General features: G+C 40.2%; 1 protein-coding gene across 3 annotated transcripts in view; it reads left to right on the top strand.

Moving 5' to 3' along the window:
* Positions 1-25,147, top strand: part of ZFYVE9 (zinc finger FYVE-type containing 9) — a 227,687-nt gene that overhangs the window by 117,199 nt on the left and 85,341 nt on the right. For all 3 annotated transcript variants that reach the window (XM_053693478.1, XM_053693477.1, XM_053693479.1), the window contains exons 6-8: positions 19,544-19,707; positions 20,924-21,035; positions 23,007-23,129. In XM_053693478.1, coding sequence (XP_053549453.1) covers positions 19,544-19,707; positions 20,924-21,035; positions 23,007-23,129 — 399 coding nt within the window. The remainder of the gene's footprint in view (positions 1-19,543; positions 19,708-20,923; positions 21,036-23,006; positions 23,130-25,147) is intronic.

Here is a 25,147-nt window from a genome sequence, read left to right as displayed (position 1 = left end):
AAAACCTCCGTGTATTACTAGGGGAGGTGTTAGCGGCTCTGAATGATTGTAACACAGTTGCAATACCAGAGAAAATGTGTAGGTTGGATAAATATTTTGCGGTACCGGCGAGTACTGAGGTTTTTCCTATACCTAAGAGACTTACTGAAATTGTTACTAAGGAGTGGGATAGACCCGGTGTGCCGTTCTCACCCCCTCCGATATTTAGAAAAATGTTTCCAATAGACGCCACCACACGGGACTTATGGCAAACGGTCCCTAAGGTGGAGGGAGCAGTTTCTACTTTAGCTAAGCGTACCACTATCCCGGTGGAGGATAGCTGTGCTTTTTCAGATCCAATGGATAAAAAATTAGAGGGTTACCTTAAGAAAATGTTTGTTCAACAAGGTTTTATATTGCAACCCCTTGCATGCATTGCGCCGATCACGGCTGCAGCGGCATTCTGGATTGAGTCTCTGGAAGAGAACATTAGTTCAGCTACTCTGGACGACATTACGGACAGGCTTAGAGTCCTTAAACTAGCTAATTCATTCATTTTGGAGGCCGTAGTACATCTTACTAAACTTACGGCGAAGAATTCAGGATTCGCCATTCAGGCACGCAGGGCGCTGTGGCTAAAATCCTGGTCAGCTGATGTTACTTCTAAGTCTAAATTGCTTAATATACCTTTCAAAGGGCAGACCTTATTCGGGCCCGGGTTGAAAGAGATTATCGCTGACATTACAGGAGGTAAAGGCCATGCCCTGTCTCAGGACAAAGCCAAAGCTAAGGCTAGACAGTCTAATTTTCGTTCCTTTCGTAATTTCAAAGCTGGAGCAGCATCAACTTCCTCTGCACCAAGACAGGAAGGAGCTGTTGCTCGCTACAGACAAGGCTGGAAACCTAACCAGTCCTGGAACAAGGGTAAGCAGACCAGGAAACCTGCTGCTGCCCCTAAAACAGCATGAATTGAGGGCCCCCGATCCGGGATCGGATCTAGTGGGGGGCAGACTTTCTCTCTTCGCCCAGGCTTGGGCAAGAGATGTCCAGGATCCCTGGGCGCTAGAGATAATATCTCAGGGATACCTTCTGGACTTCAAATACTCTCCTCCAAGAGAGAGATTTCATCTGTCAAGGTTGTCAACAATCCAGACAAAGAAAGAGGCGTTTCTACGCTGCGTACAAGAGCTCTTGTTAATGGGAGTAATCCATCCTGTTCCACGATCGGAACAGGGACAGGGGTTTTACTCAAATCTGTTTGTGGTTCCCAAAAAAGAGGGAACTTTCAGACCAATCCTGGACTTAAAGATCCTAAACAAATTCCTAAGAGTTCCATCGTTCAAGATGGAGACTATTCTGACAATTTTACCTATGATCCAAGAGGGTCAGTACATGACCACTGTAGATTTAAAAGATGCCTACCTTCACATACCGATTCACAAAGATCATTACCGGTACTTAAGGTTTGCCTTCCTAGACAGGCATTACCAGTTTGTGGCTCTTCCATTCGGATTGGCTACAGCTCCAAGAATCTTCACAAAGGTTCTGGGTGCTCTTCTGGCGGTACTAAGACCGCGGGGAATCTCGGTAGCTCCATACCTAGACGACATTCTGATTCAAGCTTCAAGCTTTCAAACTGCCAAGTCTCATACAGAGTTAGTACTGGCATTTCTAAGGTCACATGGATGGAAGGTGAACGAAAAGAAAAGTTCACTCGTTCCACTCACAAGAGTTCCCTTCCTGGGGACTCTTATAGATTCTGTAGAAATGAAGATTTACCTGACAGAGGACAGGCTAACAAGACTTCAAAGTGCTTGCCGCACCCTTCATTCCATTCAACACCCGTCAGTGGCTCAATGCATGGAGGTAATCGGCTTAATGGTAGCGGCAATGGACATAGTACCCTTTGCACGCTTACACCTCAGACCACTGCAACTGTGCATGCTAAGTCAGTGGAATGGGGATTACTCAGACTTATCCCCTTCTCTGAATCTGGATCAAGAGACCAGAAATTCTCTTCTATGGTGGCTTTCTCGGCCACATCTGTCCAGGGGGATGCCATTCAGCAGACCAGACTGGACAATTGTAACAACAGACGCCAGCCTTCTAGGTTGGGGTGCCGTCTGGAATTCTCTGAAGGCTCAGGGACAATGGAGTTAGGAGGAGAGTCTCCTGCCAATAAACATTCTGGAATTGAGAGCAGTTCTCAATGCCCTCCTGGCTTGGCCCCAGTTGACAACTCGGGGGTTCATCAGGTTTCAGTCGGACAACATCACGACTGTAGCTTACATCAACCATCAGGGAGGGACAAGAAGCTCCCTAGCTATGATGGAAGTATCAAAGATAATTCGCTGGGCAGAGTCTCACTCTTGCCACCTGTCAGCAATCCACATCCCGGGAGTGGAGAACTGGGAGGCGGATTTCTTAAGTCGTCAGACTTTTCATCCGGGGGAGTGGGAACTCCATCCGGAGGTCTTTGCCCAAATACTTCGACGTTGGGGCAAACCAGAGATAGATCTCATGGCGTCTCGACAGAACGCCAAGCTTCCTCGTTACGGGTCCAGATCCAGGGATCCAGGAGCAGTCCTGATAGATGCCCTGACAGCACCTTGGGACTTCAGGATGGCTTACGTGTTTCCACCCTTCCCGATGCTTCCTCGATTGATTGCCAGAATCAAACAAGAGAGAGCATCAGTGATTCTAATAGCTCCTGCGTGGCCACGCAGGACTTGGTATGCAGACCTGGTGGACATGTCATCCTGTCCACCTTGGTCTCTACCTCTGAAACAGGACCTTCTGATACAGGGTCCTTTCAAACATCAAAATCTAACTTCTCTGAAGCTGACTGCTTGGAAATTGAACGCTTGATTTTATCAAGACGTGGGTTTTCCGAGTCAGTTATTGATACCTTAATACAGGCTAGGAAGCCTGTTACCAGAAAGATTTACCATAAGATATGGCGTAAATACCTATATTGGTGTGAATCCAAAGGTTACTCTTGGAGTAAGGTTAGGATTCCTAGGATATTGTCTTTTCTACAAGAAGGTTTAGAAAAGGGTTTATCTGCTAGTTCATTAAAGGGACAGATCTCAGCTCTGTCCATTCTGTTACACAAACGTCTGTCAGAAGTTCATGACGTCCAGGCTTTTTGTCAGCCTTTGGCCAGGATTAAGCCTGTGTTTAAAACTGTTGCTCCACCATGGAGTTTAAACCTTGTTCTTAATGTTTTACAGGGCGTTCCGTTTGAACCCCTTCATTCCATTGATATAAAGTTGTTATCTTGGAAAGTTCTATTTTTAATGGCTATTTCCTCGGCTCGAAGAGTCTCTGAATTATCAGCCTTACATTGTGATTCTCCTTATTTGATTTTTCATTCGGATAAGGTAGTTCTGCGTACTAAACCTGGGTTCTTACCTAAGGTAGTTACTAACAGGAATATCAATCAAGAGATTGTTGTTCCTTCCTTGTGCCCAAATCCTTCTTCGAAGAAGGAACGTCTACTGCACAACCTGGATGTAGTCCGTGCTCTAAAATTTTACTTACAGGCAACTAAGGAATTTCGACAAACGTCTTCTCTGTTTGTCGTTTACTCTGGGCAGAGGAGAGGTCATAAGGCTTCTGCTACCTCTCTTTCTTTTTGGCTTCGTAGCATAATTCGTTTAGCTTATGAGACTGCTGGACAGCAGCCTCTTGAAAGAATTACAGCTCATTCTACTAGAGCTGTGGCTTCCACTTGGGCCTTCAAGAATGAGGCCTCTGTTGAGCAGATTTGCAAGGCTGCAACTTGGTCTTCGCTTCATACTTTTTCCAAATTTTACAAATTTGACACTTTTGCTTCATCGGAGGCTATTTTTGGGAGAAAGGTTCTTCAGGCAGTGGTTCCTTCTGTATAAAGAGCCTGCCTATCCCTCCCGTCATCCGTGTACTTTAGCTTTGGTATTGGTATCCCAGAAGTAATGATGACCCGTGGACTGATCACACTTAACAGAAGAAAACATAATTTATGCTTACCTGATAAATTCCTTTCTTCTGTAGTGTGATCAGTCCACGGCCCGCCCTGTTTTTAAGGCAGGTAAATATTTTTTAATTTATACTCCAGTCACCACTTCACCCTTGGCTTTTCCTTTCTCGTTGGTCCTTGGTCGAATGACTGGGAGTGACGTAGAGGGGAGGAGCTATATGCAGCTCTGCTGGGTGAATCCTCTTGCACTTCCTGTTGGGGAGGAGTAATATCCCAGAAGTAATGATGACCCGTGGACTGATCACACTACAGAAGAAAGGAATTTATCAGGTAAGCATAAATTATGTTTTTTCACATGTTTTTTTGTTTATTTGTTTTTTTGTAACCAAAACTTAAGAAATGTTCATTATGAGTTGGGGATACAATAAACAAAATCGGATATTTTAAACAAGAAAATAAAGGTGAAGGAGCTATTTGTAAACAGTTTAATTTCTCCAGTAGGTAAAATTTGATAATTGGGAACACATTAAAGGGGCTACTCCAGAAATGGTATCGTGCAAAAAGTTAGAAAATCACTTTATTACCCATTCCCCAGTTTTGCATAACCAACACGGTTATAGTGATACACTTTTTACCTCTGTGATTACCTTGTATCTAAGCCTCTGCAGACTGACCCCTTATTTCAGTTCTTTTGACAGACTTGCATTTTAACCAATCAGTGCCCTCTGATAAGTAACTCCACGGGCGTAAGCACAATGTTATTTATATGGCACACCTGAACTAACACCCTCTAGTTGTGAAAAACTGTCAAATGCATTAAGAGAAGAGGCGGTCTTTAAGGGCTTAGAAATTAGCATATGAGCCTACCTAGGTTTAGCTTTCAACTTAGAATACCAAGAGAACAAAGCAAATTTGATGATAAAAGTGAGTTTGAAAGTTTTTTTAAATTGAATGCGTTATCTAAGTCATGAAAGTTTAATTTTTACTACACTGTCCCTTAAATTTGTTAGCCACACAGGGGTTGACTATATAAGTAAATTTTGTGTATATATTTCAGCTCCCAAGCAGAAGACTGTTGGTATTTGGTGCTCCTGATTGGTTGACTGGCTGTTTTTTTTTATTTTGGAGCAGTAATGCAATACAGTATGCTGTAAAGGATTAGAGCATGGAAGTTTTATCTTATACTGCTCTTTTTAGGGCTAAATTACGAGTGTAGCGATATTTAGCACTCAAGCGTTAAGTTTGCTAGATGGAGCCGCAAAAAGTGGAACTTTGAATGTTGCAGCCCCTTTAACATATTCTCCCATAAACTTCAGTAGAGCGCACTAACTGCAAAAAAAACTAACACCTATACTTACTCTCTTATCTGACTGCGTTTTATTCAATATGAATATTTCACATTACAATGTTCTTCATATAGCAGAATATGTTCTATTTATTCTAATATATATATATATATATATATATATATATATATATATATATATATATATATATATATATATATATACATATACACACACACATCTATTCACTGTACACATATATATATATATATATATATGTGTGTGTATGTGTGTATGTATATATATATATATATATATATATATATAGGAATATATATTTCTTTCATGTAATTAGCAAGAGTCCATGAGCTAGTGACGTATGGGATATACATTCCTACCAGGAGGGGCAAAGTTTCCCAAACCTTAAAATGCCTATAAATACACCCCTCACCACACCCACAATTCAGTTTTACAAACTTTGCCTCCTATGGAGGTGGTGAAGTAAGTTTGTGCTAGATTCTACGTTGATATGCGCTCCGCAGCAGGTTGGAGCCCGGTTTTCCTCTCAGCGTGCAGTGAATGTCAGAGGGATGTGAGGAGAGTATTGCCTGTTTGAATTCAATGATCTCCTTCTACGGGGTCTATTTCATAGGTTCTTTGTTATCGGTCGTAGAGATTCATCTCTTACCTCCCTTTTCAGATCGACGATATACTCTTATAAATATACCATTACCTCTGCTGATTTTCGTTTCAGTACTGGTTTGGCTTTCTACAAACATGTAGATGAGTGTCCTGGGGTAAGTAAGTCTTATTTTCTGTGACACTCTAAGCTATGGTTGGGCACTTTTTTAATAAAGTTCTAAATATATGTATTCAAACATTTATTTGCCTTGACTCAGGATGTTCAACATTCCTTATTTTCAGACAGTCAGTTTCATATTTAGGATAATGCATTTGAATCAAATATTTTTCTTACCTTAAAGATTTGACTTTTTTCCTTGTGGGCTGTTAGGCTCGCGGGGGCTGAAAATGCTTCATTTTATTGCGTCATTCTTGGCGCGGACTTTTTTGGCGCAAAAAATCTTTTCTGTTTCCGGTGTCATACGTGTCGCCGGAAGTTGCGTCATTTTTGACGTTCTTTTGCGCCAAAAAATGTCGGCGTTCCGGACGTGGCGTCATTTTTGGCGCCAAAAGCATTTAGGCGCCAAATAATGCGGGCGTCTTATTTGGCGCTAAAAAAATATGGGCGTTGCTTTTGTCTCCACATTATTTAAGTCTCATTATTTATTGCTTCTGGTTGCGAGAAGCTTGTTCACTGGCATTTTTTCCCATTCCTGAAACTGTCATTTAAGGAATTTGATCAATTTTGCTTTATATGTTGTTTTTTCTCTTACATATTGCAAGATGTCTCACGTTGCATCTGAGTCAGAAGATACTTCAGGAAAATCGCTGTCTGGTGCTGGAACTACCAAAGCTAGGTGTATCTGCTGTAAACTTTTGGTAGCTATTCCTCCAGCTGTTGTTTGTATTAATTGTCATGACAAACTTGTTAATGCAGATAATATTTCCTTTAGTAATGTACCATTACCTGTTGCAGTTCCATCAACATCTAATTTTCAGAATGTTCCTGATAACATAAGAGATTTTGTTTCTGAATCCATCAAGAAGGCTATGTCTGTTATTCCTCCTTCTAGTAAACATAAAAAATCTTTTAAAACTTCTCTTTATACAGATGAATTTTTAAATGAACATCATCATTCTGATTCTAATGACTCTTCTGGTTCAGAGGATTCTGTCTCAGAGATTGATGCTGATAAATCTTCATATTTATTTAAAATGGAATTTATTCGTTCTTTACTTAAAGAAGTACTAATTGCTTTAGAAATTGAGGATTCTGGTCCTCTTGATACTAAATCTAAACGTTTAGATAAGGTCTTTAAATCTCCTGTGGTTATTCCAGAAGTGTTTCCTGTTCCTGGTGCTATTTCTGAAGTAATTTCCAGAGAATGGAATAATTTGGGTAATTCATTTACTCCTTCTAAACGTTTTAAGCAATTATATCCTGTGCCGTCTGACAGATTAGAATTTTGGGACAAAATCCCTAAAGTTGATGGGGCTATTTCTACCCTTGCTAAACGTACTACTATTCCTACGTCAGATGGTACTTCGTTTAAGGATCCTTTAGATAGGAAAATTGAATCCTTTCTAAGAAAAGCTTATCTGTGTTCAGGTAATCTTCTTAGACCTGCTATATCATTGGCTGATGTTGCTGCAGCTTCAACTTTTTGGTTGGAAACTTTAGCGCAACAAGTAACAGATCATGATTCTCATAATATTATTATTCTTCTTCAACATGCTAATAATTTTATCTGTGATGCCATTTTTTATCAGAGTTGATGTCAGGTTTATGTCTCTAGCTATTTTAGCTAGAAGAGCTTTATGGCTTAAAACTTGGAATGCTGATATGTCTTCTAAATCAACTCTACTTTCCATTTCTTTCCAGGGTAACAAATTATTTGGTTCTTAGTTGGATTCTATTATCTCAACTGTTACTGGTGGGAAAGGAACTTTTTTACCACAGGATAAAAAATCTAAGGGTAAAAACAGGGCTAATAATCGTTTTCGTTCCTTTCGTTTCAACAAAGAACAAAAGCCTGATCCTTCATCCTCAGGAGCAGTTTCAGTTTGGAAACCATCTCCAGTCTGGAATAAATCCAAGCCTTCTAGAAAAGCAAAGCCAGCTTCTAAGTCCACATGAAGGTGCGGCCCTCATTCCAGCTCAGCTGGTAGGGGGCAGGTTACGTTTTTTCAAAGAAATTTGGATCAATTCTGTTCACAATCTTTGGATTCAGAACATTGTTTCAGAAGGGTACAGAATTGGTTTCAAGATAAGACCTCCTGCAAAGAGATTTTTTCTTTCCCGTGTCCCAGTAAATCCAGTGAAAGCTCAAGCATTTCTGAAATGTGTTTCAGATCTAGAGTTGGCTGGAGTAATTATGCCAGTTCCAGTTCTGGAACAGGGGATGGGGTTTTATTCAAATCTCTTCATTGTACCAAAGAAGGAGAATTCCTTCAGACCAGTTCTGGATCTAAAAATATTGAATCGTTATGTAAGGATACCAACGTTCAAAATGGTAACTGTAAGGACTATCTTGCCTTTTGTTCAGCAAGGGCATTATATGTCCACAATAGATTTACAGGATGCATATCTGCATATTCCGATTCATCCAGATCATTATCAGTTCCTGAGATTCTCTTTTCTGGACAAGCATTACCAGTTTGTGGCTCTGCCGTTTGGCCTAGCTACAGCTCCAAGAATTTTTACAAAGGTTCTCGGTGCCCTTCTGTCTGTAATCAGAGAACAGGGTATTGTGGTATTTCCTTATTTGGACGATATCTTGGTACTTGCTCAGTCTTTACATTTAGCAGAATCTCATACGAATCGACTTGTGTTGTTTCTTCAAGATCATGGTTGGAGGATCAATTCACTAAAAAGTTCATTTATTCCTCAGAGAAGGGTAACCTTTCTGGGTTTCCAGATAGATTCAGTGTCCATGACTCTGTCTTTGACAGACAAGAGACGTCTAAAATTGATTTCAGCTTGTCGAAACCTTCAGTCACAATCATTCCCTTCGGTAGCCTTATGCATGGAAATTCTAGGTCTTATGACTGCTGCATCGGACGCGATCCCCTTTGCTCGTTTTCACATGCGACCTCTTCAGCTCTGTATGCTGAATCAATGGTGCAGGGATTACACAAAGATATCTCAATTAATATCTTTAAAACCGATTGTACGACACTCTCTAACGTGGTGGACAGATCACCATCGTTTAATTCAGGGGGCTTCTTTTGTTCTTCCGACCTGGACTGTAATTTCAACAGATGCAAGTCTCACAGGTTGGGGGGCTGTGTGGGGATCTCTGACGGCACAAGGAGTTTGGGAATCTCAGGAGGTGAGATTACCGATCAATATTTTGGAACTCCGTGCAATTTTCAGAGCTCTTCAGTCTTGGCCTCTTCTGAAGAGAGAATCGTTCATTTGTTTTCAGACAGACAATGTCACAACTGTGGCATACATCAATCATCAAGGAGGGACTCACAGTCCTCTGGCTATGAAAGAAGTATCTCGAATTCTGGTTTGGGCGGAATCCAGCTCCTGTCTAATCTCTGCGGTTCATATCCCAGGTATAGACAATTGGGAAGCGGATTATCTCAGTCGCCAAACGTTGCATCCGGGCGAATGGTCTCTTCACCCAGAGGTATTTCTTCAGATTGTTCAAATGTGGGAGCTTCCAGAAATAGATCTGATGGCGTCTCATCTAAACAAGAAACTTCCCAGGTATCTGTCCAGATCCCGGGATCCTCAGGCGGAAGCAGTGGATGCATTATCACTTCCTTGGAAGTATCATCCTGCCTATATCTTTCCGCCTCTAGTTCTTCTTCCAAGAGTAATCTCCAAGATTCTGAAGGAATGCTCGTTTGTTCTGCTGGTAGCTCCGGCATGGCCTCACAGGTTTTGGTATGCGGATCTTGTCCAGATGGCCTCTTGCCATCCGTGGACTCTTCCGCTAAGACCAGACCTTCTGTCGCAAGGTCCTTTTTTCCATCAGGATCTCAAATCCTTAAATTTAAAGGTATGGAGATTGAACGCTTGATTCTTGGTCAAAGAGGTTTCTCTGACTCTGTGATTAATACTATGTTACAGGCTCGTAAATCTGTATCCAGAGAGATATATTATAGAGTCTGGAAGACTTATATTTCTTGGTGTCTTTCTCATCATTTTTCTTGGCATTCTTTTAGAATTCCGAGAATTTTACAGTTTCTTCAGTATGGTTTAGATAAAGGTTTATCCGCAAGTTCTTTGAAAGGACAAATCTCTGCTCTTTCTGTTCTTTTTCACAGAAAGATTGCTAATCTTCCTGATATTCATAGTTTTGTACAAGCTTTGGTTCGTATAAAACCTGTCATTAAGTCAATTTCTCCTCCTTGGAGTTTGAATTTGGTTCTGGGGGCTCTTCAAGCTCCTCCATTTGAACCTATGCATTCATTGGACATTAAATTACTTTCTTGGAAAGTTTTGTTCCTTTTGGCGATCTCTTCTGCCAGAAGAGTCTCTGAATTATCTGCTCTTTCTTGTGAGTCTCCTTTTCTGATTTTTCATCAGGATAAGGCGGTGTTGCGAACTTCTTTTGAATTTTTACCTAAGGTTGTGAATTCCAACAACATTAGTAGAGAAATTGTGGTTCCTTCATTATGTCCTAATCCTAAGAATTCTAAGGAGAAATCGTTGCATTCTTTGGATGTTGTTAGAGCTTTGAAATATTATGTTGAAGCTACTAAGTCTTTCCGAAAGACTTCTAGTCTATTTGTTATCTTTTCCGGTTCTAGAAAAGGCCAGAAAGCTTCTGCCATTTCTTTCGCATCTTGGTTGAAATCTTTAATTCATCATGCCTATGTCGAGTCGGGTAAAACTCCGCCTCAAAGGATTACAGCTCATTCTACTAGGTCAGTTTCTACTTCCTGGGCGTTTAGGAATGAAGCTTCGGTTGATCAGATTTGCAAAGCAGCAACTTGGTCCTCTTTGCATACTTTTACTAAATTCTACCATTTTGATGTATTTTCTTCTTCTGAAGCAGTTTTTGGTAGAAAAGTACTTCAGGCAGCGGTTTCAGTTTGAATCTTCTGTTTATGTTTTTCATTAAACTTTATTTTGGGTGTGGATTATTTTCAGCAGGAATTGGCTGTCTTTATTTTATCCCTCCCTTTCTAGTGACTCTTGCGTGGAAAGATCCACATCTTGGGTAGTCATTATCCCATACGTCACTAGCTCATGGACTCTTGCTAATTACATGAAAGAAAACATAATTTATGTAAGAACTTACCTGATAAATTCATTTCTTTCATATTAGCAAGAGTCCATGAGGCCCGCCCTTTTTTGTGGTGGTTATGATTTTTTTGTATAAAGCACAATTATTCCAATTCCTTATTTTATATGCTTTCGCACTTTTTTCTTATCACCCCACTTCTTGGCTATTCGTTAAACCGAATTGTGGGTGTGGTGAGGGGTGTATTTATAGGCATTTTAAGGTTTGGGAAACTTTGCCCCTCCTGGTAGGAATGTATATCCCATACGTCACTAGCTCATGGACTCTTGCTAATATGAAAGAAATGAATTTATCAGGTAAGTTCTTACATAAATTATGTTTTCTTTCTAATGACCGGATCAGTCACGGTACCCAAAGTGGAAGGAGCAATTTCCACGCTATCCAAGAGAACAACTATTCCCATAGAGGATAGTTGTTCCTTTAAGGATCCTATGGATAAGAAGTTAGAGGGGTTGCTCAAGAAGATGCATGTACACCAGGGTTTGCAATGGCAACCTGCGGTTTGTATTGCTACTGTCACTAGTGCGGCAGCATACTGGTTTGATGCATTGTCTGATTCTATTCGGACAGACACTCCCCTTGAAGAAATCCAGGATAAAGGCCCTTAAATTGTCCAACTCCTTTATCACGGATGCTTCCCTTCAGGTCATTAAGCTGGGAGCTAAGATTTATGGTTCTGCCATCCTGGCCCGCAGAGCCTTATGGTTAAAGTCTTGATCTGCAGATGTGTCATTTAAGTCTAAACTTTTGGCGATTCCTTACAACAGAAAGACCTTGTTTGAATCGGGTTTGATGGAAATAATTTCTGACATTACGGGAAAGGGACATTTCCTCCCTCAGGATAGTAGAAACAAACAAAAGGGACATCAAGAGTAATTTTCGTTCCTTTTGAAATTTCAAGGGAAATCCTTCCACGCCCTCTTCCAAGCAGGAGCAATCCAAGCCTTCCTGGAAGCCCAATCAGTCTTGGAACAAGGGAAAACAATCCAAGAAGCCTGCTATTGAATCAAAAGCAGCATGAAGGGTCTGCCCCCGATCCGGGACTGGATCTTGTGGAGGGCAGACTTTCCTTCTTCACTCAGGCTTAGGTTTGAGATGTTTAGGATCCCTGGGCGGTGGACATCGTGTCCAAGGGATACAAACTAGAGTTCAAGACATTTCCTCCCAGGGGCAGGTTTCTGCTTTCAAGATTATCTGTAGTCCAGACAAAAAGAGAGGCATTCTTACACTGTGTTCGGGACCTCTCCGACCTGGGAGTGATAGTTCCTGTTCCGATACAGGAATGGGGTCTGGGGTTTTATTCCAATCTGTTTGTGGTTCCCAAAAAGGAGGGAACCTTCAGACCAATTTTAGATCTCAAAAGTCTAAACAAATTCCTCAGAGTGCCGTCCTTCAAGATGGAAACTATTTGTTCCATTCTTCCTTTGGTCCAAGAGGGTCAATTTATGAAAACTGTGGATTTAAAGGACGCGTACGTGCATGTCCCCATCCACAGTGACCATCATAAGTTTCTAAGGTTTGCATTTCTAGACGAACACTTCAAGTTTGTGGCTCTTCCATTCGGCCTTCCCACAGCTCCCAGAATTTTTTCAAAGGTTGTGGGATCTCTGTTGGCGTTGCTCCGATTGCGGGGCATTGCAGTGGTGCCTTATCTGGACGACATTCTGGTTCAGGCGCCATCCTTTCAACAAGCAAGATCCCACACGGAAATGTTGTTATCTTTCCTGCAATCTCACGGATGGAAGGTAAATTTGGAGAAGAGTTCCTTAGTTCCAAATACAAGGGTAATTTTCTTGGGAACCATAATAGATTCCGTATCAATGAAGATTTTTCTGACAGAAGTCAGGAAATCAAAGATTTTCGATTCTTGCCTAGCGGTTCAGTCCTCTCCGCGGTCATCAGTGGCTCAGTGCATGGAGGTAATCGGTCTGATGGTAGGGACAATGGACATCATCCCATTCGCTTGTTTCCACCTCAGACCTCTGCAGTTAAGCATGCTCAGTCAGTGGAACGGAGATTATGCGGATCTGTCTCCGTGATTACAGCTGGAGCAGGAGACAAGGGCGTCTCTTCTTTGGTGGTTGTCTTATCGTCATCTCTCCCAAGGAACCTGCTTCCGCAGTCCCTCTTGGTTGATTGTGACAACAGATGCCAGCCTTCTGGTATGGGGAGCAGTCTGCGGCTCTCTAAAGGCTCAGGGAACATGGACTCGGTCGGAGTCTGTTCTACCCATAAACATTCTGGAGCTGAGAGCAATCTTCAATGCTCTTCTAACCTGGCCTCAGTTAGCCTCTGCCCAGTTCATCAGGTTCCAGTCGGACAACATAACTTAAGTGGCTTACATCAATCATCAGGAAGGAACTCGGAGTTCCTTGGCCTTGACAGAGGTAGCCAAGATCATTCAATGGGCGGAGACCCACAATTGCTATCTGTCGGCGATCCACATCCCAGGAGTGGACAACTGGGAAGCGGATTTCCTGAGCAGGCAGACCTTTCACCAGGGAGAGTGGGAACTCCATCCGGAAGTGTTTTCCAGCATGATTCTCAAATGGGGACAGCCGGATCTGGATCTCATGGCATCGCGGCAGAATGCCAAGCTCCCGAGGTACGGTTCGAGGTCAAGGGACCCTCAGGCGGTACTGATAGACGCCCTGGCGGTACCTTGGAATTTCAGTCTCGCATACCTATTTCCTCCGTTTGCTCTGCTTCCTCGGGTCATTGCTCGAATCAAGCAGGAAAGGGCGTCGGTGATCCTCATTGCACTGGCGTGGCCTCGCAGGATTTGGTATGCAGACTTGGTGGACATGTCATCTCTTCCACCTTGGAGACTTCCGTTGAGGAAGGACCTTCTTCAAGGGCCCGTCCTCATCCAAATCTAGTTTCTCTGAAGCTGACTGCTTGGAGATTGAACGCTTAATTCTATCCAAGCATTACAGTATGAGTCTCCTTACCTTATTTTTCATTGGGATAAGGTGGTTTTGCGTACTAATTTAGGGTTCCTCCCTAAAGTAGTTTCAGACTGGAACATTAATCAGGAGATTGTTGTTCCTTCCTTGTGTCCTAATCCTTCTTCTCAAAAGGAACGACTCTTGCACAACCTGGACGTGGTGCGTGCATTAAAATTCTATTTACAGGCGACTAAGGATTTTTGTCAGTCTTCTGCTCTGTTTGTAGTATTCTCTGGGAAACGTAAGGGTCAGAAAGGTACGGCTACTTCTCTTTCTTTGTGGCTGAAGAGTATCATTCGCTTTGCCTATGAAACTGCTGGACAGCAGCCTCCTGAGAGAGTTACGGCTCATTCTACAAGAGCTGTTTCCTCTTCTTGAGCATTCAAAAATGAAGCTTCTGTGGAACAAATTTGCAAGGCTGCAACTTGGTCCTCTCTTCACACTTTTTCAAAATTCTATAAATTTAAAACTTTTGCCTCAGCTGAGGCCGCTTTTGGGAGAAAGGTTCTTCAAGCAGTGGTGCCTTCCGTTTAGGTTCCCTGTCTTGTCCCTCCCTTATCATCTGTGTACTCTAGCTTGGGTATTGATTCCCAATAGTAATTAGATGATCCGTGGACTCATCGTGTCATTAGAAAGAAAAGAAAATTTATTATGCTAATTTATTATGCTTACCTGATAAATGTATTTATTTCTTGACACGATGAGTCCACGCCCCCCCCCCCCCCTGTTCTTTAGACAGGTTGTTGGTATATTATAAACTTCAGACACCTCTGCGCCTTGTTGCTTCCTTTCTCTCCTTTGCTTCGGTCGAATGACTGGGGTTGGAGGGAAGGGAGGTGATATTTAACAGCTTTGCTGTGGTGCTCTTTGCCGCCTCCTGCTGGGCAGGAGTGATATTCCCAATAGTAATTAGATGATCCGTGGACTCATCGTGTCAAGAAAAATTACATTTATCAGGTAAAAATAAATTTTGTTTTTAAACTGCTTAGAACATATTCCCCTATGTGAAGAACACTGGAATGTGAAAAAATGTTTCATGTGTTTATATGTGTATATATGTCTGTAAATGCTTATATACACACACATATGAATACATATGTAAACACATGTACTGTGTGTATATATATATATATATATATATATACATACATAGATATATTTAGAAATGTGTATGTATGTATCTCTGTTATGCCCGTCGCAGCCCTTTTTTTCTAACACCTTATACCATCTATCTTTGAGCCCTTATAAATTTTTAATGCAATTTTCTTTTAATATTTTTATCAGACTGTGTTAATATGAGTGTAAAAGTACTGTTAAAAAACTTTTTTTGTCTCTCCTAACAGTTAACCAGAGTGGTTAATGTGCGTTAAATTCGATTGCGCTCAATGAACGCATTTACTTTTAACTTGTTACAGCTAGAGTTAGCGCGCGCCACTTGTAATCTAGTCCTATATGAGCAGCAGCAGTATTTAGCATTGCTGACCTCTCACTGCAGCGGCAAGTGGACAATTTACAAATCAGATCATGGTTGTATTTTTCTGCCTCTTTGAGATCTTATAAAGTATATGCCATTCCTTGTAACATGCCCAGATTCCTTGCATTCCAGCATTCTCAGAGGTGTGTCACTTTGCCTTCCTGCTAGTCGCATACTTTTCCTGGATGTTAGGACTTTTGCATTATTCTTTTACAGTTCTGTCATCACCACCCTGAAATGTGACCTTAATTTGACTTTTTGTTTAAAATCAATATCCCAAGAGCATACAGAGCGTGAATACGTAAAATATCTAATATGAGTTGCAAATTGTTTTCAGGGTTCATTATTTTTTTTTTCCCCCATCTTGCACAGAAATATAGAATTTGACGGTAGATAAGTACCAAACAAACCTGTCAAGTCTACCCATATTATATTACATTACTTATTTCTTAGGATAGCCTTATGCATGTCCCAGCTGTTTCTTAATTATTTTACAGTCTGTGTTTACAACCTCTAATGGAAGTTTATTCCATGAATCCACCACCGTTTCTGTTATAAAAATGCTTCCTCATATTTCTCCGGAATCTGCTTCCCTCTAACTTAAAATTGTGACCCCTTTTTTTGGTGGTTATTTTTTTGTGGAAAATGCTTTCAGCTCCACTTTATTAAAGGGACAGTATACACTAATTTTCGTATAACTGCATGTAATAGACACTACTATAAAGAATAAGATGCACAGATACTGATATAAAAATCCAGTATAAAACTGTTTAAAAACTTACTTAGAAGCTCTCAGTTTAGCTCTGTTGAAAAGGTAGCTGGAAAGCCCACTGCAAATGGGAAATAAGACACTCCCCCCCCTCCCTTCTTATGCATATGAAAAGACCCTTTACACAAACGGGAGCAAGCTGGAGTAAGTAGCTGACGGTATTCTCATAAAACTTTGGGGCTTGGTTAGGAGTCTGAAAATCAGAGCAATGTTATTTAAAAATAAGCAAAACTACACATTTAAAAAAAAAACAAAAAACAACTTTATGGGCTTTATAAATAGATAATCTACAAAACATTTATGCAAAGAAAAAATGAGTGTATAATGTCCCTTTAAGTCCCTTCATATATTTGTAGGTTTCTATCATATCACCTCTTTCCCTTTTCCCTTCTCTCCTCTAAACTATACATATTTAGGTCGGAATCTTTCTTTGTAAGTTTTATATTTTAGACTGTGTACAATTTGTTAGCCTCCTTTGTACATTTTCTAGTTTATTTATTTCATTCTGGATAATTGGTCTCCAGAACTGTACACAGTATTCCTGATGAGGCCTATCTAGTGATTTGTAAAGTGGCATAAGAACCTTGCCATTTCTGCTACTAATATCTCTCCCAATGTAACCAGGTATTCTACTGACCTTACCGGCTACACGGCTGCATTCTTTACAGATTTTCAAATCATCTAAAATAATAATTCCCAAGTCCATATTTCTGTTTAGTTACAGTCCGTTATGTACCATTGAGACTGTAATTGGCCTTTAGGTTTTTGGATCCTAAATGCTTAATTTTGCTCTTGGTATTATTACATTTTCATTCCCATTTATTTGCCCAGTCCTCCAGTATTTTAATATCACTGCTTATTTGATCCACCCCTCCTGGAACATCAACTCTGTTACTTATTTTTGTATCATCAATAAACAAGCACACCATTTCCCTGGAGCCCACTACCATTATCACTGATAAACATGTTAAACAAAGCCGGCCTAAGAACTAACTCCTGGGGAACACCACTAGTAGCTGATCCCTCATTTAAATGTACTCTGTTAACAATCTTAGCATCTACTCCAAGGCAATGCATTTTATGAATAAATTTGTTGGCCGTCAAATGCTTTGCTAAAGTCTTGATATGCCACATCTACGGTTCCTACCTGGTCTATTAATTTAGTTACATGGTCAAAGATATCGGATTAATCTAACATGATTTCATAGCAGTGAAGCCTTGTTGTCCTTTGTCTTCTAAGTTGTATGTCTGAAGGTAAGAGACAAGTCTTTCCTTTAAAAGAGTTTATATTAATTTCCTTGTAATTGAGGTCAAACGTATTGGCCTAAAGTTAAGAGTCTTCTGGAACAACTCCTGTTAGCAGTGACTGATTAAATTAATCAGCTAATGAAGTAGTTATAAGGGATTGGAGTTTCCTTAGAACCCTTGGATGAATATTATCTGGACCCACAGACTTATTTATTTTTAATCTGGTGATTGTGCAGTGTGTGTTTTTGTTCTTTGAGTATTTTCTTGTGTTTGTTTTTATTTGGTCTACTGTAGTGTGTGTTGTATTGTTTGTGTGTGTCCTGTATGGTTAGTGTTCTCTCCTATATCCTGTTGTTTACTGGGAAATGCGCTATATATGTCCTGTATGGTTAGTGTTCTCTCCTATATCCTGTTGTTTACTGGGAAATGCGCTATATATGTCCTGTATGGTTAGTGTTCTCTCCTATATCCTGTTGTTTACTGGGAAATGCGCTATATATGTCCTGTATGGTTAGTGTTCTCTCCTATATCCTGTTGTTTACTGGGAAATGCGCTATATATGTCCTGTATGGTTAGTGTTCTCTCCTATATCCTGTTGTTTACTGGGAAATGCGCTATATATGTCCTGTATGGTTAGTGTTCTCTCCTATATCCTGTTGTTTACTGGGAAATGCGCTATATATGTCCTGTATGGTTAGTGTTCTCTCCTATATCCTGTTGTTTACTGGGAAATGCGCTATATATGTCCTGTATGGTTAGTGTTCTCTCCTATATCCTGTTGTTTACTGGGAAATGCACTATATATGTCCTGTATGGTTAGTGTTCTCTCCTATATCCTGTTGTTTACTGGGAAATGCGCTATATATGTCCTGTATGGTTAGTATAGAGTTGTCTGCTAGATCTTGTTACTTGTCTACTGGGAAATGCGCTATATATGTCCTGTATGGTTAGTATAGAGTTGTCTGCTATATCTTGTTACTTGTCTACTGGGAAATGCGCTATATATGTCCTGTATGGTTAGTATAGAGTTGTCTGCTAGATCTTGTTACTTGTTTACTGGGAAATGCGCTATATATGTCCTGTATGGTTAGTATAGAGTTGTCTGCTAGATCTTGTTACTTGTTTACTGGGAAATGCGCTATATATGTCCTGTATGGTTAGTGTAGAGTTGTCTGCTATATCTTGTTACTTGTCTACTGGGAAATGCGCTATATATGTCCTGTATGGTTAGTGTAGAGTTGTCTGCTATATCTTGTTACTTGTCTACTGGGAAATGCGCTATATATGTCCTGTATGGTTAGTGTAGAGTTGTCTGCTAGATCTTGTTACTTGTCTACTGGGAAATGCGCTATATATGTCCTGTATGGTTAGTATAGAGTTGTCTGCTAGATCTTGTTACTTGTCTACTGGGAAATGCGCTATATATGTCCTGTATGGTTAGTGTAGAGTTGTCTGCTAGATCTTGTTACTTGTGTACTGGGAAATGCGCTATATATGTCCTGTATGGTTAGTGTTCTCTCCTATATCCTGTTGTTTACTGGGAAATGCACTATATATGTCCTGTATGGTTAGTGTTCTCTCCTATATCCTGTTGTTTACTGGGAAATGCGCTATATATGTCCTGTATGGTTAGTATAGAGTTGTCTGCTAGATCTTGTTACTTGTCTACTGGGAAATGCGCTATATATGTCCTGTATGGTTAGTATAGAGTTGTCTGCTATATCTTGTTACTTGTCTACTGGGAAATGCGCTATATATGTCCTGTATGGTTAGTATAGAGTTGTCTGCTAGATCTTGTTACTTGTTTACTGGGAAATGCGCTATATATGTCCTGTATGGTTAGTGTAGAGTTGTCTGCTAGATCTTGTTACTTGTGTACTGGGAAATGCGCTATATATGTCCTTGTTTATATGCCCTATGTATGTTTTGAGATGTTCTCATACTGTTACAGGCAACATAATTAATGTAGCTTTTACTTATGTTCTTTCTGAAGTGTCTCAATGTCGGGAGCAAAGGAGAGTTTGGTTTGCTGATGGAATCTTACCAAACGGAGAAGCAGCTGATGCCAGTAAAGCAAGTGGAGCTCCAGCAGCAGGGACATTAACAATGTCACAAGATGCAAGCAAATCTTCTCCCAGCTGCTCACCAACCTCAGAGGTAAGCAGATCCTCCTGTTTGACCCAATACCCTGCCTTTTTTATCTAGCAACAAACCTAACTTGGGGATTTTGGTGTCTAGCAGATTTTTAAAGAAATATCACATTTCTAATAGTTTGTTCCTCTCCAGACCTAAACGGATTGTGAGAGATCTATTCACCTATCATAGGAGCAGAGAGATACTGTCTGTGCTAAATTAGCAGATGCCACTATCATTATCAGTGTGTTACTGAAAGTCTGTTTAATATATATTTGTAGGGGCAGTCTAATAAATACCAGTATTATGCTGACCAGATTGCCTTAAAGAAATAAAGAAAAAATCCCACTTTGCATTAAAAATACTTTTCTGATGTCTGTTTTATTTGCCAAAATGATTACCTCCCTGTATGCCAGTCAGTCAAGTGCCATGTACAAACTTTGACCATTGTGCATGGATACTACACACACAGGGCAGACGTTTTGAAGGGACAGTCTACTTGACCATTTTTATTGTTTAAAAAGATAGTTAATCCTTTTATTACCCATTCCACAGTTTTGCATAACCAGCACAGTTATATTAATACACTTTTTACCTTTGTTATTACTTCATATCTAATTTTATGTCGACTACCCCTTGTCTCAGTGCGTTTGACAGACATGCATTTTAGCCAATCAGTGCTGACTCCTAAATGACTCCACTGGAGTGAGCACAATGTTACCTATATGGCACACATGAACTAGCGCTGTCTGACTGTGAAAATCTGTCACTGAGATAAGAGGCGGCCTTCAACGGCTTATAAATCAGTTTGAGCCTACCTAGGTTTAGCTTTTAACAAAGAATACCAAGAGAACAAAGCAAATTTGATGATAATAGTAAATTGGAAATTTGTTTAAAATTCTGTCCCTTTAAAGATAACCATTTCCATAATACAAACTTCTAATGTCCGTGCTGTTACTCTGGGACATTCTAGTCGGCAAAATAACACTATTTCACTAGACTCTTACTTTAAATGATTTCCCTTGTGACTTTTTCTTACCTGAATACAATGCCCCCTATGGTCAGGTATTAGTGTGATCTAGTTGGCTGCTGCTGTTAACTTTCTATGACTTGAGGAACAGAAACCTTACTGATACTGAGATTGTGGTTTGTGCCACAATATTGGGAATAATAATGGCCACAGTCACTCATAACCTCACATTTCTTCTTCTTATAACCATTGCTGTTGTTTATTTTCTAGGCGGAGAACACATCTGGATTCTGTGGGAGCGTAACGCAAGTTGGCAGCGCAATGAATCTTATTCCAGAGGACGGTCTTCCTCCCATCCTGATTTCTACTGGAGTGAAAGGAGGTGTGTGAGTATTTTGAACCCAATCCCGTGGGTTGGCATGGAGATGCTGGGCTAAAATAAAATATCAATACTGAAGATGTTGCAACTGTGCTATATACCTTACTTGCTGATTCAAATATTTATTAGAGGGGCAAACTCACAACTTGATTAAATCTCATGATCATATTGTAAGAGATAACAATTTGTCGCAGGATGCCGGCTCAGGGATATATAAACATTCTCTCACTTAGCAGGAAGTATACAGTGAACACTTTTTGTACTGGGAATGTTTAATTTGAATCCGTTGGAAATAACTCAGCCTGATTCTTTTTATTCCAAACATTCCTGAAAATCTTAGTAAACGTGTGATACGTGACTGTTCTGCGTTGTCCAGAGAAGGGTTTAGCTCCCCTTTTGGCAGGTTTGCAGGGCCTTGGGTCTCAAAGTCTGGGCATCAGATAAACTGGTTACAAGTTTAAGCTTACAGGACAGTGGGAACGTGTTATTTTCCTGTGAGACTAAGTTAACGATTTTACACATTTCATAGGGAAGAGGTAACTTGCACTCATATAGAGCCACTGCCCGTCTAGTGCATAAGTCAGGGTAGTAACCAAGGATTAAATCCATATAGTTTAGGAAAACTGTTTCCGGTTAAACCCAGAAGCCTCCCAATGCATTTGGTGGCTTGTTATGTTGTTTAAAAGTGTATGGCTACAGATTTAACTCTTGGGCAAACAATATAGTTTCTATCTTACAGGGTATATTGTATATGGCCATGTCTGAGGAATACAAATCTGTGGTTCAGTTTTGTCTTCAGAACCTGGAAGAAGCTGGATACAGCTTTTGGGTTATTTTTAATGATAGTGTTAAAATCTCACCAGCTTGCTCTGTTATAGTTTTTTTCCGTGTTTTTGTAGCGGTGTTTGCACACCTACCCACAAGTAAAATATATGTGTGTACTGTAATAATGAAACACCGCAACTTTGTGAATCAGTGTTGGTGATGTAGACAGCAAAGATAAGTTGTTCACAAGCCAGGATGGTCTTCCTTTTGGTCAGGCAGCTGAGTTCAATAAATTGTCTGATAAGTTAGAATCCTGTCTGTTTTAATTACATATATTTTAATGGGGGGGGGAACACAATCCTTGTGAAAATCATCAGGTTTTCTTATATATTGAAATGACCTTGAATTTGAAAACCCCACTAAAGCCTGTTCATCACTTCTGTGGCTTGTCTAAGGAAATGTAATGTCTAATACAACGTCTAAAGCAGTGATTTGCAACCTTTTTTTTGCCATGGCACACTTTTTTACATTAAAAAAATCCTGTGGCACACCACCATCCCAAAATTTGACAAAATCACACATTGTAGCCTAATACAGGATATATATATATATATATATATATATATATATATATATACACATACATACACACACACTGTACTGTGCTGTCATGCCATGCCTCCTACAAACTATACATGACATATTGACATTCATTCACAAACACCCCCGCACTGTTGTCAGTCTGCCGCGGCACACCTGAGGATCTCTCACGGCACACTAGTGTGCCACGGCACACTGGTTGAAAAACACTGGTCTAAAGCAATGTCTAATGCTGCATCTAATGCTATGTCTAATGTACTGGAGCAGACCCCATGGCGAGATTTACTAAGAACCTAACTCTGCTCCCCATCTTTCTAAACTTTTGGAAAAAATTTCAAGTGTAGAAAGTCTAGAAAAATTTATATTTACAAGTTTGGTACAAGCTTTGAGCAGAAAGTCTCTCAACCGTTTTAAGGGTTAATAATCTGTATATAAAATGTTGCTGTCATTGTGGTACTTTACATTTTTGGTTACTTGACCCACTCTGTTTACTCCTGTGGATATATAGAGATCCACAGAGAGAATGCAATAACAGCACTCTATGCCCAGACCTGAAGGCTATCTTGCTATGCATAGTGGTACTGAACACTTTCATTTGTCTTTCCTCAGATTATGCTGTAGAAGAGCGTCCATCTCAGATGTGCGTAATGCAGCAGCTGGAGGACGGAGGCTCTGATCCGCTTGTTTTTGTCCTTAATGCAAACCTTTTAGCTATGGTGAAGATTGTGAACTGTAAGTTATTAGAGAGATGGGCTGTGGGACTGAAAACTGACACATAAACGTATTCATTATGTGCTACCCACAGTGTGTATGGATATGCAGTTCATGTGTATGTAGTACATGTAGAATGTGTGTGTGTGTGTACTGTATGTAGTTTGTATGTAGTCCATGTGGAATGTGTGTATAGTACATGTAGAATGTGTATGTGTGTAGTACTTGTAGAATGTGTGTGTAGTACTTGTAGAATGTGTGTGTGTAGTACTTGTAGAATGTGTGTGTGTGTAGTACTTGTAGAATGTGTGTGTAGTACTTGTAGAATATGTGTGTGTAGTACTTGTAGAATATGTGTGTGTAGTACTTGTAGAATATGTGTGTGTAGTACATGTAGAATGTGTGTGTAGTACTTGTAGAATGTTTGTGTAGTGCATATGGAATGTGTGTGTATGTAGTACATGTAGAATGTGTGTGTAGTACATGTAGAATGTGTGTGTAGTACTTGTAGAATGTTTGTGTGTGCATGTAGTGTGTGTGCCTTGTGCATGTAGTGTGTGTGTGTGTGTAGTACATGTAGAATGTATGTGTAGTGTTTGAAGTACATGTAGAACGTGTGTTTGTAGTACATGTAGTGTGTGTGTGTGTGTGTAGTACATGTAGAATGTGTGTGTGTAGTACATGTAGAATGTGTGTGTGTGTGTGTGTAGTACATGTAGAATGTGTGTGTAGTACATGTAGAATGTGTGTGTGTGTAGTACATGTAGAATGTGTGTGTGTGTGTGTAGTACATGTAGAATGTGTGTATGTAGTGCATGTAGAATGTGTGTGTATAGTGCATGTAGAATGTGTGTGTGTGTGTAGTACATGTAGAATGTGTGTGTGTGTAGTACATGTAGAATGAGTGTGTGGTACATGTAGTGTTTTTATGTGTGTAGTGTAGTACATGTAGAATGTGTGTGTGTGTGTGTGTGTGCAGTGCATGTAGAATGTGTGTGTGCAGTACATGTAGAATGTGTGTGTGCAGTACATGTAGAATGTGTGTGTGTAGTACATGTAGAATGTGTGTGTGCAGTACATGTAGAATGTGTGTGTGCAGTACATGTAGAATGTGTGTGTGTAGTACATGTAGAATGTGTGTGTGCAGTACATGTAGAATGTGTGTGTGCAGTACATGTAGAATGTGTGTGTGTAGTACATGTAGAATGTGTGTGTGCAGTACATGTAGAATGTGTGTGTAGTACATGTAGAGTGTGTGTGCAGTACATGTAGAATGTGTGTGTAGTGCATGTAGAATGAATGTGTGTGTAGTACATGTAGAATGTGTGTGTGTAGTGCATGTATAATGTGTGTGTGTGTGTAGTACATGAGTGTGTGGTATATGTAGTGTGTTTGTGTGTAGTGTAGTACATGTAGAATGTGTGTGTGCAGTACATGTAGAATGTGTGTGTGCAGTACATGTAGAATGTGTGTGTGTGTAGTACATGTAGAATGTGTGTGTGTAGTACATGTAGAATGTGTGTGTGCAGTACATGTAGAATGTGTGTGTGCAGTACATGTAGAATGTGTGTGTGTAGTACATGTAGAATGTGTGTGTGCAGTACATGTAGAATGTGTGTGTAGTACATGTAGAGTGTGTGTGTAGTGCATGTAGAATGAATGTGTGTGTGTAGTACATGTAGAATGAATGTGTGTGTGTGTAGTACATGTATAATGTGTGTGTGTGTGTGTGTAGTACATGAGTGTGTGGTACATGTAGTGTGTTTGTGTGTAGTGTAGTACATGTAGAATGTGTGTGTGCAGTACATGTAGAATGTGTGTGTGTGTAGTACATGTAGAATGTGTGTGTGCAGTACATGTAGAATGTGTGTGTGCAGTACATGTAGAGTGTGTGTGTAGTGCATGTAGAATGAATGTGGGTGTGTAGTACATGTAGAGTGTGTGTGTAGTACATGTAGAATGAATGTGTGTGTGTAGTACATGTAGAGTGTGTGTGTAGTGCATGTAGAATGAATGTGGGTGTGTAGTACATGTAGAGT

Source organism: Bombina bombina, chromosome 10, assembly GCF_027579735.1.
Source record: "Bombina bombina isolate aBomBom1 chromosome 10, aBomBom1.pri, whole genome shotgun sequence".
Lineage (NCBI taxonomy): Eukaryota > Metazoa > Chordata > Amphibia > Anura > Bombinatoridae > Bombina > Bombina bombina.
This window is presented reverse-complemented; position numbering and strand designations above follow the sequence as displayed.